This window comes from Antrostomus carolinensis, unplaced genomic scaffold, assembly GCF_000700745.2.
Source record: "Antrostomus carolinensis isolate BGI_N321 unplaced genomic scaffold, ASM70074v2 scaffold18501, whole genome shotgun sequence".
In the NCBI taxonomy this organism is placed as follows: domain Eukaryota; kingdom Metazoa; phylum Chordata; class Aves; order Caprimulgiformes; family Caprimulgidae; genus Antrostomus; species Antrostomus carolinensis.
Genome location: NW_010292327.1, coordinates 2033 through 19397, shown reverse-complemented (window position 1 = coordinate 19397; position 17365 = coordinate 2033). Strand labels below are relative to the sequence as shown.

The following is a 17365-nucleotide window of genomic DNA, read 5'->3' as shown; positions in this document are numbered from 1 at the left end:
TTCCCTATCATTTATGAGAAGCATTTTCCCTGTAACCAAAAGCGATACAGCAGATCTGCCCATAGCAATACTTAAAATGCATCATTAATTATCCAAGAAGTAGGAAAAATATGATCATCAACATTGCTTATTACTTTATTCTTATAAATATAAAAAATGGTTTCTGAAATAAGTATTGTGTAAAACCACAAAAGGCAGTCTAAAGAATTTAGCTGTCATGAGAACATATTGAATTTTTTCTATTTATCTGCCCTAGTTATGATCTTAGTTTTTTTTATATGTGCTCAAACTATTTAGTACCTGAAAACTTCCTTAGAACTATAGAAGACAGCTAAAGGGATCTCAAGACACTATCTAGCCCTTGCATAAAGTTAGCATCTTCTATTCTTAAGGTTACTCCAAGGATAAAGGCTCTGCAGCCTCTGAAGGCATTCTTTTCAATTTTTTAACTTCTTTTATCATTCCGAAGTGTCTTATACTGACTTTACTCCTTCTTGCTATAATTTAAGCCTGTTACTTCTTATTTTATTCAGCATACATTGAGCACATCCTCATCCTTTTAATGTATTCAGAGACTGTGTTTTACCCGCTAGGCTTTGTTATTTCTTCAGGCTATACAACCTGAATTTGTTCAGTTTAGTCACATAGACCATGTTTTCTAGATGCATTTCTGATCTTTGCTGATTTCCTCTGGACTCCCCATTTGATTCTCCTTCAAACTGAAACACAGTGATCCAGCCTCCATGAAGTGCTCTGACTGAAGTCTCACTAGTGCAGACTACAGGAGAAACATAATTTCATGTATTCATGAGTGCAGAGTAGAGGGGAAAGGTTATTTTATCTATCTGCATTTGTCAGGATGGCATTTGCCCCTTTTGCAACAGTATGACATTGGTTCAACGTATTATAAACCACTAGTGCCCTGAGATCTCTTTTTTCTGAAGAACTGCTACCTCTCTGTCCTTCCTTACCCATAAAGTGCTACCTGTTAGTTGTCCCAGTTAAGCTGCATGCTCCTTTTTTTCCAGACTCTCTGCAGTATCATTTGGAATAAGTGTCCTAACCTTCAGCATAGCTTCAACCTTTTTCAGTGTTATTGCCCAAATTTGATCACCATATACTCTCTATTTTATAATCCAAACTGCGTTGAGTGGTTATGACAAGTATTGAAGAATAGCAGACTAAGAATAGGCCTTTCCAGGCACCACCCTGTACCATCTCTTCCATTCTGACAGTGAATCAATGGCAAATTTTATCTTCCCACAGTTTTCTGATATAATTTGCACCTAGGCCTTAGGGGTTAGATCTGTTTCAATAGGTTGCTTATGACTGAGAGTGTAATTTGAGATGGTGTCAAAAATCTGTCTAACGTTAAGATAAATGACACCTAGCTGCTTGCCTCTCATCCATGATGCCTGTTACCCTCTCACTGAAGGAAACGTGACAGCTCATTGTTGACAGATCCCTTTTGGCTGCTATTTGTCTTGTTTGTTTTCTCTGTGTTTTTGAAATGTGTTTGTTTATTTCTTTCAAGATTTTTCTGGGAATTCAAGTTAAACTGAATGATTGATAATTCCCTGGCTTCTTTCCCCTCGTTTTCTGAGCATATGCACTAGGTTTCCCATTTGCAAGTTCTCCATACTTCCCCATAAAGTCTCAAGAGCTTTCTGTCTCCTCAGTCAGTTCTTTAAGTATTATAGAATAAATCTCCATATGTTCAGTCCATATGAAAACCCCCGACTTCCTGAAGTACTCTCATTTTGAATGTGTTCATCTTTCTTTCCTTAGAAACAGGACTTTTTTTTTTCCCTTTTTTTTTTTTTCTGACTGTGCTGTATTGTATTCTCTCTAGCTTAAACTTCTTCCACATGCTTGTTTTGTGCCTGCCAGATCACTAAATCTCTCCACAGAATTTTCAATTTAATTATTGACTCTTCATTCTAAGCAGCAGCATAGACTTGGCAGAAAGAGCTCTTCCCCTGCTGCTGAAAATCTCAGCGTAAAACACAGTCTGTTTTCTGCCAGTTCTGAACTAGTTCAGACTTTCAGACTTTTTATATATGATTTTGTTATGTGGCTGGAACGGAATTTAAAGGGCCAGTGTGATTTTCTTTTGTTTATGTAGTAACGAAAATTCAAAATTATTATCATTCAAAGGTCTGGCTGTTCACTAAGAGGAGCTGGCAAAGATGATAGAAGCTATTATAGTGGAAAACCACCTTAAAGCAATGTCAAAATGTATGTCTCAGTGTTTAGGATTTTGCAGTGCTTCAGGGTAGGATGTACTATACATATTAACAGCTTTTCTTTCTAAAAAGAGGTTGGACATATATGTCAGGAACAGTTTAGGTATAGTGCCTCTTTTCTTGAGACAGGGAAATAAGCTTGATCCCTACATTTCAACCGAGCTTGTCTGTTCCTCTGTCATAGTCAGTTAAGGTACAAGGTTGCTGAGATAAAGGCAACTTTGATCGAAATTTCAAGCGCTTCACTTCTCTGAAACGCTCTTTAGAAATTGAGAAGCAAAGGATCACAGGATATTCCAGCTCTGTTTTCTGTTATCCTTTGAGAGGTCAGTGAATAAGTTATTGCCTTTGCGCTTTCTGTCTTGCTACCCACTTATGCTTGGATGGAACGAACAGGAAATAGATGCAAAATTGCCCGAGTCTCTTCTTTCAGTTCCCGCATTAAGAATATTTTTGTTACAATTTCCTCAAAAAGCATCTGTTTGGAGGAATGCGATGGCTGCTGACTACCACGTTGATCAGTGTTGCCTTATTGTTTTCAAGATATTCTTTCCTGCATTCTGCTGATACTCGGTTCTCCTTTATCTTACGGTTTGACTGTGAATTCTTTAGGACTGAGAGCATCATTTTTTCTTGTGGATTTGTATAGCCCTTAGTGCAATTGCGATCTTGGTCTATGAGCAGCGTGGGAATGAAAAACAATATTTTTTGTGTGTTGGTATTATGTTGTAGGAAAGGTTGTGCAGGTTGGCATTTAGAGGCATTCATCCTTCAGTTTCATATGCACAGCATCTTTTGCACTGATCAAGAACTAGGAAATAGAATAAACCATTTAAAAATTATGGGGCAGGATAGGAAAGATTACACCATTTAAAAATGATGGGGCAGGATTAAAATTAAACCAAACCCAGCAATTTTTTTTTTTTTTTTTTTTAAGAACTGCAGCTTTTTCTAATTGGCTAATTTCTAGTTTTAAAATAATGAAATATTAAAGATAACAAAAAGGGTGACAGGTTATCTCTTTAAGTAACATTAAATATGTGTGTGCATCATGAGCTTGTTAGCATATGTCTAATGAAGTTGCCGGTCTGATCTAAATCTGCTGAAGGTCTAGCCCAGTATATTTTTTTGCAGACCATCATGAAGGTGATTGGGGACAGCAGCTTCTTGTTTTGATAAAGAAACTCACCTTTAAACCAACAGAATTATTAAAAGCATGGAATGATAACTATTTTTTCATTAAACAGTGGGTTTAATTAAATTAATTAGTCTTAAAATTAAATAAAAAATTCTATATTAAATTTCTTTAAAGTTAAACTTTAAGCTGTGCTTAACCCCTTGTGCTCCTTCTGTTCACTCTGAGCTGTGAAGTGGAGGAGAATCTGAGTACCATTGAGAAGGAAAGGCATCTGTCACAGATTGCAGGGAAATATAATAGCCATGGGACAGGCCAACGTGAACTTTAACTTAGGTAACTAAGTTAAGCAATAAGTAAAAGCAATAGATTTGGGTATTAAAATCTTCATCAAGAAATACAACTAGTCCATTAAACAAGTGATCACATGGACGTTGGGCAGAACTGGGAAGATTCCTTAGGCCAACAAAGTTACATTAAAAAACTTTGCCACAACTAGGCTCCTTTTCTTTTCTCATAGCACTAAATTTTTTTTAAGCCTTCTTGCAGGCTATTTCTGCATTATGAACTTCAGGAAGAAAAAAGGACTTCCAAGCCTTATGGTTCAAATGGCCTTAGTACTAGAGCTGGTCAAAATCTCTCTCTTGACTAAAAAGGGTGATGGTAGAAGGTTTCTTCTCTAAATAGCATTTTCTTAAAGAAAGATCTAAATATTACAAGTTTGGGGGTTTTTGTTTTTTGTTTTTTGTTTTTTTTAATTTGAGTTTTTTTGAACATGCTTAATTATAAGCAAAGTTATGACACAGCCTGGTTTTGGTAGAATATAATGACTTCAGTCCCTGTGTGTACATCATAAGTTATATAAATATAAATTCTCATTAAAATCTCTGCAAGTGCATGCCATGTACATGTAAGGGTAATGAGGACCTCCAGGTAAGGATATGTGATAAAAATTGCCTGTGCAAAAATTGTCTACATAAAGAATAACTTTGGAAACAGGATTTGCAGTCTGATTCATGTATAGTAATTATAGGTTTTCAAAATATAGAATGTAGACCATGCAAAGCACTTCCAAAAAAATCTGAAGTCTTCTGATGTCACCTTGAAGAGGATATTGCTGTGTCATAAAATTATTAAGGAAATAATTGTGGTGGGGTTTTTTTGTTTGCTTGGACTTTTTGTTAAGTTTTGTTTTTTTCAGTCTCATTTGTAAATAAAGAGACTACCTCCTGAAGCAGGTGCTTAAAAACTGACTGTGATTCATGCTTCCAAGAAAGGAAGAAAATCTAGCTTATATTGAAGTGTCTACTAGATTGCTATAAAATTCCATCTGATAGTTACATAGTGCAGTAACAATAGCTGTTTACTTGACGACCTGCTAATCACTTCACTTCATGCTAGTCTATTGCCCAAGGGATCTGAAAACAAAATGTTGTTTTCCAGATATTTCATGCATATTAATAAGTTTGTTGTTTGGGAAATTGAAGAAGGGGATATATTGCAGCTGCTCTTACCCTTGTACCAACAGTCTATTAGGGTCAGCAATTCTGTAGCCCATCAGTGCCAACCAAACCACAGGTAGAGAAAAGTAAAAATTAAAAAAAAGTTAAATAAACAGATCCCAAACCATTCAAAGCCTAACATTTTAAGACTAGGGTTTAGAGTCTGTGTAGCACTAGTAAATACTCCCTGTAGATGATGATACAGTGGTAAGATAAAACACTTTTTAAAGTTTCCACAGTATGCTCTTCTATGTAAGTATTCAGCAGTCATGAATTATAGAATCATAGAATGGTTTGGGTTGGAAGGGACTTTTAAAGGTCACCTAGTGTGGAGTCCTTCATGGTCTATATGTGCTTCGCCATTGAACTTCCATGGGCTGTAGGGGATCTCCTTCTACTCCATGCAGTTGAACTGGGTGTCTGAGGTTCTCTGTCCTCCCCCTCCTCCTCCTTCCTCCTGGCAAGAAGCTCTCTGTCTCTTTGCTTTGGCCGATGGTTGTCTTTTGTTCAGGTCAATGGCCTCTCCTCCAGGTTCTCTCCACCTTCTTCTTTCCAAGACAGTCCTTCCCCCCACAAATATGGATTCGCAGAGGCATTTCTCTAGTGCTAATTGGCTCAGCCTGGGCTGGGGCGGGGGTAAACCTTGGAGCCAGGGGAGCTTTCATTCTCACAAGGTGGCCCCTTCCCCACTACCAAAACCACCCCCCTCCCCCCACACACAAACCCAACACATCATGGTAATTTTTTTTTTCCTTATATCTAGTCTACCCTCTTTTACTTTAAAACCATTACCCCTTCTCCTAAAACCATTTCCCCTTGCTAAAATTTTGTTCCCATCTTTCTTATAGTCCCCCTTCAAGTATTGAAAGGCTGCAATAAGGTCTCCCCAGAGCCTTCTCTTCTCCACACTGAACAACTGTCTTAGTCTTTTCTCATAGGAGAGATGCTTCAGGTCTTTGATAATTTCTGTGTCTCTCCTCTGGACCCATTCCAGGAGGTGCATGTCTTTCTTGTGCTGAGGACTCCAGATCTGAGATGCAGGTGGAGTGTCACCAGAGTGGAATAAAAGGGCAGAATCACCTCCCTCAACCTTTTGGCCACACTTGTCTTGATGCAGCCTGGGATACAATTGGCCTTCTGGGCTGCAAGTGCACATTGCCAGCTCGTGTCCAACTTTTCATCCACCAGTACCCTCAAGTCCTTCTCCACAAGACTACTCTCAATCCCTTCATCGCCCAGCCTGTATTGATACTGGAGGTTGCCCTGACCCAGGTGCAAGATATAACTTAACTAGTGAGGTTGGTTTCTTTGAGGTAAAATTACAGTTTCAGGACACTAAGTAACGTACTTCTATTGATAAAGCAAGGCTAGTATTTAACTTTTTCTGTTTATGAGCATAAGAAACTTCGTATTTTTTACACTGTTCTTTTCTGTTTATATGTATTACTTCAGAGCATCCTTCCCTTTAATTATTTGACCCTAGTTGAGAATGACTTGTTAATATTGCCAGAACATTAAAAATATTTTCTTTGTTTTAGTAATTCCAGAGATTGATGATATTGTAGTTCTGGGAAACTGGAGATGACAAGAAATATTTTGATATGCTGAGGAAGCACAGAATTGTTGTGATGTTTCTGGTATTAATTCTTTGAAAAAATATTTCTCACTTTTAAAAGTAAATTTGTTTTAATGAGTCTTTCTAAAATATAAGTATTTGCTCAGCAAAAAACCTTCCAGACCTGAGAGCTGGAGATCAGTTATATCCCTGCTTAAACTTCTTAATAACATTTTAAACCAACTTAAGTGTCGCCATTGCTCCTGTCTGCACACCAGCTTCCTTCCAGCCAATTGCAAAGTTGAGATTCAAGCTGGTTAAATATTTTGTCCAAGTTTACCAAGAAAGTCAGACTGTATAAATAGAACCATATAGGCTATCTCTAAAAAAAAGTTGTTAAACAGTTCTGTAGCACTGCTTTCAAATAATATATATTATCTTCCTTCCTGTAGTCCAGGACAGTTTAAATCTTACATGCAATAAATTAGTTATACATATGTGCATGTAAATAGGTACGCAAATTTAAATGACAGTAAATTTAACTGTCTGTTTTTTCTTTAGGGAAGCTGTGAGATGGAGACAATAAGTGGTGTGCCTAGGAACTTTAAGCATGTAGATTCACAGTTAGCATAAATCAGTTTCCATTTGGGTTGTAGCAACAACCCGTGCTTCTGTTCTTAAAGAAAAAGAGAAAGAATTATTTTCCTTGTAGTATTTCAGACTGATCCTTTAATGGTCATTGCATCTAATGAAGCTTCTCAGACTCCTCTTCAAACTGGTATTTGACTGCATTAATTTTCAATCAGGATGTAGTAAAACCAAAGATATATTTCTATGTTCTTTGCAAACCTCTAGGAATGTCTATGCCTGAAATTCCAGAAAAAGACATCTCAGTTGTTAGGAAAACAACTGCATAGGGTGAATGAGGTAAATAATTTACAGCGATTATGCAAGTATGGCAAATTTGGTAATCATACTGATATTGACAATCTGGATTCATTCTGGTTTTTGTTTGTTTTGGTTTGGTTTAATTTAAAACTGTATTTTTTGTTCTGACTTGTTTCCCTTCTGCACATGCCTCTTAAATATTTGTGAGTTTAGTCTGTAAGTATACTCAGCTTTTCTCTAGAGAGAGAAAATCCGTCTGACAGACTGAATGCAGTGATCATTATATTTAGACTCATAATGAATTCACTTTAGTTGAACCAGTTTCAAGTTAATTTTGGTTTTTGATGGTTCAAATGACTTGATTGGACAACGTACATTAGAGACTTGAACTTCTACTGTGAGAACAGATGCATTAGACAATTTTAAAAGCTAAATATTAGACTAAATTGCCTTAATTCACTCACTTACTATGCTCCTCTGATGAACCTTTTTGTCAGAAGAGAAATACTTCCAGGGACTCAAGACAAAAATAAGAACAACTCTTAGTGACAGCTGGAGGTGATATTTTAGTTCTTTGTCATTTTTATAGCTAAGAATTTGAATATCTGTTAAAAGGCATACAAAGTTATATGTGAGAACCTTGATACTTCTGAAAGTCTTGGCTAACTGACTACAAAACAAGATGTTTGTTGGCTCCCATAACTCTGGTAGAATGCACTACTTGCATTCCTCTGTCCACATCTTGTAGAATTACATTCATTACAATAATATCCTTAAACACATATTTTCCATTATTTAAAATAAATATCTAGCTCTGAGATAAGATTTCAGAAATGAAAATTCCTGTAAGTAATAATATAAAAGAGTCAGAAACATTACAATATTATCCACCAATGTCCTTGATATAAACTCTCTGAAGGCTGTTCAGGTGCCTTTATATTGTCACTGGTTGCTGAATTATGTGATAAATTTTTCCATGATCGTTAAGAATGGAAAACAGAGTGGTTTTGTACACTTAAATGGTTAAGAAATTATATGTGACCTACTAACAGCATTTTTGACCAGTCTTCTCTGGTTGCTGAGGGCACTGCTAAAATGAATGAGTTACTTGATTATTGGAAGAACATAGGTGCCAGGAATGTGAATGTGCTACTTGTACTGTGTCATGTAAATCTCATCTTGTTTTAGTCCAGTTCTCACATCATTAATTTTTAGCTTTATTATTAGATATTAGAACAAATTGTATTTGTAATGTTCATGAAGGATAGAGGTGTTTACTCGATTTTGATATAAAATGACATTTTGTCTGTATTTTAATGGCTTAGTGAACTGTGAATTTTAGTGCTGCAAATTAAAACAAATTGCAGCTCCATCAGGCAGATACCTCAGATGATTTTTATGTCTATTTAAATAGCAATGTAACCATTCTCTTTTTGTATCATGATGCATTTCATAGAAAATGAGTATGTGTCTTACAGACATGCTGTCATACTCTTTCTGATGTTTTCACTCTGGAAAGTATTGGATTAGTAGAAAATGGAACCTCATCTTAGGGCAACGTGAGGTACTTCATGATAGCACATCAATCTATCAGACACTTCCTCAAATTCAGAGACGCTACTCAAATAAAATTAATAATAATGTTTAAACTGTTATTAATAATATAGAGAGCTAGGCTATTCCAGTCCATTTGACCTAGATGATGAATTCAGATGCATTTAACAATGAACTTTACCTTGTCATGTATCATACTGTAGTGAACAGCAGTTAGAAGATGTCACATAAAAATGAAAGTGACAAAATAAGTCTTCTGGAAAGTAAGTTTACCTAAGGCTACTCAATAAACTGAGAGCCTTAGCAGGGTCTGAGCAATATGGAGTGCTGCTGACCCAGATATTTTGATCAGTAAGGGCTGAAAAGATGCAGAACTTTTTATTTCTTTTTCAATGTAAAAAATACCCTTCTTTTTTGTCTTTCTTTTGCCTAACTTTGGTTTCTTCGTCAGTTTCTTTTCCCCATAAGAATTTTGTTTAAAAATACGTGCCTGAAGTTAAACTCCCCTGAACTTTTGTAACATTTGAACTTCTAGATCACTTTGAGGTGGGTTTTCCAAAGTATTTAGACTGTGGAAATTTCAGATGGAAGCATAGTGAGGTTTTCAAAAGCACTTAGATAAGGCACTTAGTTCCTATTTAAATTTATTAGCTGGACTGAAGAAGTTCCCTTTGGCAGTTTTGAAAGTTCTACTCCTAGGTGTTTATTTCTATATCAAAAAGTATGATTTTCAAAAGAGGCTGAGCATCCAGCTACTCTCTTTAAAGTTTATGACTTTTAGAGATTTTCGGTAGTTCTGAAAATTATACAATATCTTTAGCTCCATGTTCCCAAATGATCCTCCTTCACTTTCTTGTTTCTTAACAGTTTCTACTGTCATTTATTGTCTAAAGTTAATCTCAGAGAAGAATTGAGATCAATAGCACTATAACCTAAGGTTAGAAAAATAATGACATGGGTGAATCTCCTGCACAGGTTCGAGAAGCTGAGTCCTTTGATATATACATTCAGTGACTGAAAAAATTGATAGAACTTTAAGACCATTGTTGTAATTATGTCTTATACTGGAATTTCCTTATTACAATTATATTATGCAAAATAATAGCTCAAAACTACATTACAGGCAAAGAATGCTGCAGGTTATGGATACCTGGGAATGAACCAGATGACCAGAAGTAGCATGACTTTTCAGTCTTTAATTGCTGCATGTACAGAAATCCTTAGTAGACCTGTTCAGATGTAATAAAAGCAAGCCGTGCTTACTCCAAGGTATAGTTTCCCCTGCGCTTAACTCTACCCTTATTACAGTAGTGTCTAAGTAGCAGTCTGAAGGTGTACACACATTAGCATTTTGGTTTCAATCAGGAGTCTGCTTTTGAAATGAATCTGCTAATTATTCCCACTTAGCTCACTTGCTCTCTGTGGAATGTGCCTCAGGCTATATGAACTGATTGCTTTTGGCTGAAATGAAAGCAGAAGATACTTTCCAGAAGGACATAAAATCTTCTTTAATCATTGCTGAGTGTTTATTCCACTGAACTACGTCAAAATTAGTTCAATACAACCTTCCTTCCCAGACTTTAATGTCAAATACTGACCAATCTGAACGTCAAGTCCTCGGAGCCAACACTTTTGCTCAACAGATTGACTCTTACTATGCCACGTTGCTTGTTAATGTAGCTATAAACTCAGTTGTCAGGATGGTTGGGTTCATGGGAGAACCCCATCTTTGCACCCACTTCTAGAGTTAAAATCCTACAGTGCCAGAATCTCAGATCTGGAAGTATCTTAAAGGGGATCTCCAATTTCAAACACTGGACAAATTTGCTTAGGGACATATCTTCTCTTTCTTGTTAATAAAAAAACTCATGAGCAAGAACTCATAACAGTTTTATCAAGAGCTTTTTCAGAAATGTAGGTAAACCTAAATGTAACTGTAGGTTTTGTCTAAAAAATGTAATCTAAACAAGACATATTGTAAGATATAATATATATAAGTTGTAAAATGTACCTGTGCAAGCCATTCATTCTGGTTATTCCCTACATTGATTTACTTTTTTTTTTTGTATGCTTTAAGAGTTCATTCTTGTTTGAATCATTATATTGCTAACAGCTAATAGTGCTTATATCTCCTTTTTTAAAAAAAAAAAAAAAAAAAAAAAGAGAAAAGACTCAAGTTTGTTTAGCCAATGAGTTTTCTGACATTCATAACCCTGTATTGCCATGCTGGAAATTATATTTTATGTAGTTTATGTGTCAGATGTACTAGAATGAAAAACGTAATATGAATCCTTACCAGTGACCTTCAGAAATAGGAATTTATTATCCGTTGTTGCCACTGGGATGTGTAACCTGAGGCACTCTAATTTATTGCCAACCAGGAAGAGTTTCTAAGCATGTTTTTAGTCAATTTAATCACTGTCAAGACAGAAGTATGTGGAATTGCAAGTATCTGTGCAATAAAAAGATTTTTTTTCTTTTTTCTTTTATTAAGGTAGAAACTCTGAAAGATACAAAGGAATTCTGTGTACCTATCTAAGCTGTGGATTCACAATACAGTAAATGTGGCTTTAGGATGCTTAATGCCAGATAAGAAACACTGAGCCTCATGGTATTAAATGCTAATCTGGTATAAACTCACTTTGCTAGTTCAAATGTGTTAAAAAAATTTGACACCTTAGCTTTTTCCTGTCAGGCTTTCTGCCAGATTAGGTATTGCCTATCCACGCCGTTCTAAATTTATGCTGGATCAGGTGTTGTGCACCCTCCTGGTGATTCTGTATTGTGTGCTATAATCCAGCAAATATGCAGTACTGTTCTTTTTTGAGTTATCCCAAACTTATCCACAGATCTGGATTAATGACCATGGCCTCCTGTTGCCCCCATTATCATAGTATCTGACTAAATAACAAGCTTTGATGTATTTATTCTCCTAACAACACAGTGAAGGAGAATATGTTGTTGCTATCGCACTAATTTCATCATAACATGTTTTCTCTCTTGTCTAGTAGATGAAACAGGAGGGGTTATGCAGGCATTGAGAATTTTGGTGATTAAAACTGGGAGACTGTAACAGAGGTGAATATTTTCTTGGTGTGTCAAGTGCTCTGCTAGGCTCTATCAAAGGTGTTTTCATGCAACTGGATTATTCTTATGGTTTTTTAGGGATCTAATTACTTAAATGATTTCCTTTTAGATAGTCACCAGATGCTGCACTTTATTTAATTAGCACAGTCCTTGATATAAAATTTGGATAACTTTTGTAGGTTCAGGTCCAGTCCAATCCCCACTGAAATCCCCAAATCCCTAAGTGACTCCGGGGATTTACAGAGCTGGTTGTGAGCTAATTTCTTGTCTCCTTGTTATTGTGTGGTCCCTTGTTTGCCCCTTTGAGTGGCAAATAACAGCAAAATTCTACAGAGCAGAAGAGTGGACAGAGGAGACAAAGAGCCTGGCTGCTTGTCACTGTTTTATTCACCCTGCATGGTGCTGTAACTGGTGCTCTGGCTCTCCAACAAAGGCATATGAGGCCAGCAATGTTACATGGTCACATTTCTCTCAAATTTGTTGGAAAATTGCTGGAAAAATAAATGTTAAGGCCAAAATTATCCCTCTTAATAAGATGTTCTTATTCTGTCCTCCTCCAGAAGGAACTGAAAACATTCCTGACATGCGAAGTTTTGTTACTGCTGTTTTACTTATAAATAAAGCCTCCAAATTAAACAAAAGTGCTAAGCACTTAATAGGCAAGAACAAGGCAAGTCCTTTGCCCTTGAGTGCTTATCACCTAACAAAGGAATGAAAGGTGGATCAGGGGAGCAACACAAAGTTATTCTGATGCCTGCAAGTCTCTCTTTGCTCCATGCGGGGCTCTGGTTCACTCAGTGTGGCCTCTTGCAGAACATGGCTTTACTAAGGCAGGGCTAAGGAGAGCTGGCACAAAAGTGAGTGATAATTTTAAGCAGGACATGTTTTTAAACCATGAATTTCCTATTCAGAATTTATTTGAGGTGGCATACAGGAAGAGTAGATAGGTGGATGAAAAAAGTATATTTTGTTAATGCACTACTGTGGAGAAATCTGTGATTTCCAAAACAAGACTGCATTGTGTGCATCTGTTCTGTACTACAAAAAGATCCTTGGACTTTTTAAATCGGGAGGACTAAAGTGGTAGCCATGACATCTTTTTCCATTATTATTCAGGTAGCAGTGTATACTGATTTTTATCTTCTAGAAATATGAACAAAACACTCTTGTGCATTTCAAGACTTAGAGTGTGGAAAGGTATAAAATATCCCCATTCATGGAATTAGTGGCATCATGGATCTTCTTCTGGCATTCTTTGTTCTGCCAGAGCTGATGCAAGATTTTAATCTATTTCTTTACTGTACCAGAAGGTTATCTGAAACTTGCATAGCCTTATTTTGTAATTAAATGTTTGAGAACTACTGGTATTTGTATTTGCATGTGACTAACTTTTAAAGCACTGTGTACAGGGCTTTTTGCTTTTAAACTAGCCTGGAGTCAATAAATATCTTTACAGATGTCAATTTGGTCAGCAGTAAAGAGGTAAATAGAAACTAATGACACTCATCAAGCCTGTGGCATGAATGATTTATTGGACACAATCATTTAGTGCTTTCATAAAGTCAATACAAGGGAAAGAAACAGGTTTCTTATTATAGTAAACTGTATTTGTACTGTCAGTACGCAGTGATTTATGACAAACCTGTGGCCAGGATTAGGATATTATAAATGAGGAAAAATAGAAGGCTCATTAATTTTTTATACCCACAGGTAGAAGACATGCAGTGGGCTAATAGAGAGCACACTCATCCAGCATCTGTCTGCAGCCTGCCATGTAAAGCTGGGGAAAGAAAGAAAACTGTGAAGGGAGTGCCCTGCTGCTGGCACTGCGAACGCTGTGAGGGCTACCATTACCAGGTGGATGAATTCAACTGTGAACTGTGCCCCATTAATAAGAGACCAAACGCCAACCGTACGGATTGCCAGCTTATCCCTATAATCAAACTGGAGTGGCATTCTCCTTGGGCCATCGTGCCCGTCTTCATAGCTATTCTTGGTATAATTGCCACCACCTTTGTGATTGTGACATTTGTCCGGTACAATGACACCCCGATCGTCAGGGCCTCTGGACGGGAGCTCAGTTACGTGCTCTTAACTGGAATTTTTCTCTGTTACTCCATTACTTTTTTAATGATTGCAACTCCTGATACAGTGGTCTGCTCGTTTCGAAGGATCTTTTTAGGACTTGGCATGTGTTTCAGCTATGCTGCCTTGCTTACCAAAACAAACAGGATTCACAGAATATTTGAACAAGGTAAAAAGTCTGTCACGGCTCCCAAATTTATTAGTCCAGCTTCCCAGTTGGTGATCACTTTCAGCCTCATATCCATGCAGCTTATTGGAGTCTTCATCTGGTTTGCTATTGATCCACCACATATCATCGTAGACTATGGAGAGCAGAGGACACTTGAACCAGAAAATGCCAGGGGAGTTCTCAAATGTGACATTTCAGATCTTTCTCTCATTTGTTCCCTTGGTTACAGTATTCTCTTGATGGTCACATGCACTGTTTATGCTATTAAAACAAGAGGGGTTCCAGAGACCTTCAATGAAGCAAAACCCATTGGATTTACTATGTACACAACCTGCATAATTTGGTTAGCTTTTATTCCAATCTTTTTTGGTACGGCCCAATCAGCAGAGAAGGTAAGTGATAATAAGTTTGCAAATTAAATACTATCCTCCTTTTATTTCTGTCTTGCAATACTTGTAACACAAATATTTTGACTTTTACAAATTAGTAATTCTGAATACTAATTGCAAACAAACTCTCAGAATTCACAGATAATAAAATATATGATTCAAAAGGTAGGTTTCCTATATTTTAACACAAGGAATTGAATGTGATTGTGGTGTGGCTGCCATAATAATAACATTGACATTTTCTCAATATATCCTTAAATGACTGTTTCTTCAAACATTTGTTATTACCCTTCAGTGATGCTCTAGCTTGTTACATGAAGCACTATAAATCTTTGTTATCATCTACAGATCCAATACAAATGGTTGCATTTCAAAAGTCTAAGAAGATCAACTTACATTTGTCAAAAATAATGAAGAAGAATACCTGGGCAGAATGAAAAGAATTACTTTTCTATCTGGTTGACACATATGAGTTTAAAAAAAAAAAAAAAAAAAAAAAAAGGAGATAAAATAATAGGAGGAGTGAATGAAGCGTATGTAAAATGCATATAAAGCGTAGTTCACTAATTATCTCAGAGCAACAATAAAACATTTTCCTGATTTTTTGAGAAATTAAATGTTGCATACTTAGATATCTGTTATTCCTTGTTCAATTGGCATGGATCTTTCCTGATATCGGTCATGGTGAGCAGTACAAAACATATCAGACATTTAACTCTCTTTCTCAGTTTTAATAGGAAGGCAGAGGTAAATGTTGACTGTGTGACATTTTATCCAGCTAATGGTGGTGAAAATGATAAGTTAAGTAGGAAAGAGCAATAATACCAGCATCAATCTTCAAAACTACAAATCTATGAGATTTGGAAAATCTTAAACATAAAAAAAATAAAATACATAATCTCTTTCCCCTTTTCTTCTAATGGGTGATATTTAGAATGTTTTAAAATATACTTTTTTATTTAATTAATTGGAAAAGTCAACATTTGTCCACTTATAATTGTGCAAAGGTTTGACATGTCTCTGGTTTAGAGGGCACTCTTGCCTGCAGAACTAAAGAATAGGTCTGTATAGCTTGATAAAATACCTGCTAATTCAAGCAGAGGAATTGTAAGGGAGGGAGAATGTGGCAGAAAAACATTTTCCTCACTAAAAATTGAAGTAAGCAGGCTTGCTGAATTGGATCAGACCTGATTTCCATGGCCTTTTGGATTAAGTCAGGGGAAGTGACTACCAAGGTAATGGCATGTAACAGATACAGTAAGTAAAGATAAAAATCCTGTTTGATATAGAAAAACATGTTTTGATTAATTGTATTTAAATTCTGACTTTTTTGTATATGTACGCTTAAGTCAGAAAAATACTTTGTTGTATAAATGTGCAGTACTTTTTGTTTTAACAGTTCGGACTAGTCCGTTTTATGGCAAATACCTGTAACAAGAGAAATGTATTTCTGAGTATTGAAACACGGAAAATATTACTTGGCTGGCAACTATACAGTGAGTTTTGATGTACACCATTGGTTCACCTTACCTCGTAGTAAAGGATGATTTGGTTTTGATCTCTAATGATGAGATTAATGAACACCTCTTTTGCATTTCTTTTATGAAACTCAAGACTGAACACAGAAATTATACTAAATCGCACAGCTTCTAACATTAAATTTCACTTGTTGGTTGCATTTTTTTCTGAATGATATGTTATTCTTCAGAAAATGACTTTCAGGAGGAAAAAAACTCAAATTAGTATGCTAATGCAGTAGCTCTGTAATTCAAATAATTCTTTTCACAGTACTTCTACTTTTTACTGCAGATAAAAGCATGTTTCCACACAGAGTCTTATGGACATCATCATAATAGCTTGTGCATTCATACAATGAAATTACCTGTCTGAATAGAGCAAAAATGTAATATCTTAGTGCACACATATATACAATATGAATAAGCTCAAAGTTCCTTGTAGGTTTCTCTGTTAATGCGTAACACCAAAAGGAGCATTTTAAAAACAAACTAAGACATAAATTAGAGAAATGAAAGAGAAAATAAACTTAAACAGACTTTTGTTTGTTGCTTGCTCACTTTACAGTTGCTTTTAGAATCCTGAAATTATTTTTTTAATGGCTTGAGTTACTTCAGAGACAACAGAGCAATAAGCTGCGGAACATAAAGTACTATTAAAAGGCAATGGTTCCTTTTTTTAAATGTTGACAGTAATAAAATTTAACACAGCATTCATGACAAGCCAGGTGTATTTCCAGTTAGCAATTCATTGAACTTCGTGTGAGCTTTAGGCACACTTCTGTTTGAGTAAAGAGCAGTTAAAACTTCTCCAGAATGTTTTGAGGAACTTCTGTTTTCCTATACATTAGTAGTGCTTACAAAAAATAGCAGAAATCATTATGCATTTTTTGAAAGAGAGGTTATATTTACTTAATTAACTATTCCATGGACACAGACTAAGTTGGAAGCATATTGAGAAGCTTTTATTTGTATTTTCCTGTCAAAATATTTCAACTGATAAACAAAAATATATGATCATTAATGCTAAAAACAAGTGTCTAGATCCAAAACTCATAGATAATCATGGAAAGGGAACCTTTACGTTTAGTGGTCTTGGACTCAGTTACCAAAAGTGTAAATTTGCTAAGAGATTCTGGATCAAAACTAGAGGAGTATAAACCTGTACAGTCAGCACAAGTCCATAAATTGTGTATGAGTATTCATCAAACTTCAAATATGCATGAAGAAGGCTGTGTACA

The 17365-nt window shown here is 35.9% G+C and overlaps 1 protein-coding gene across 1 annotated transcript in view; it reads left to right on the top strand.

The window, feature by feature from the left end:
* LOC104531900 (metabotropic glutamate receptor 8) overlaps positions 1-14613 on the top strand; it is a gene marked incomplete at both ends in the record, with an annotated part of 23699 nt that extends 9086 nt beyond the window's left edge. Inside the window, one exon of the mRNA XM_029087210.1 lies at positions 13678-14613. Coding sequence (XP_028943043.1) covers positions 13678-14613 — 936 coding nt within the window. The remainder of the gene's footprint in view (positions 1-13677) is intronic.
* Positions 14614-17365: the final 2752 nt, after the last annotated feature.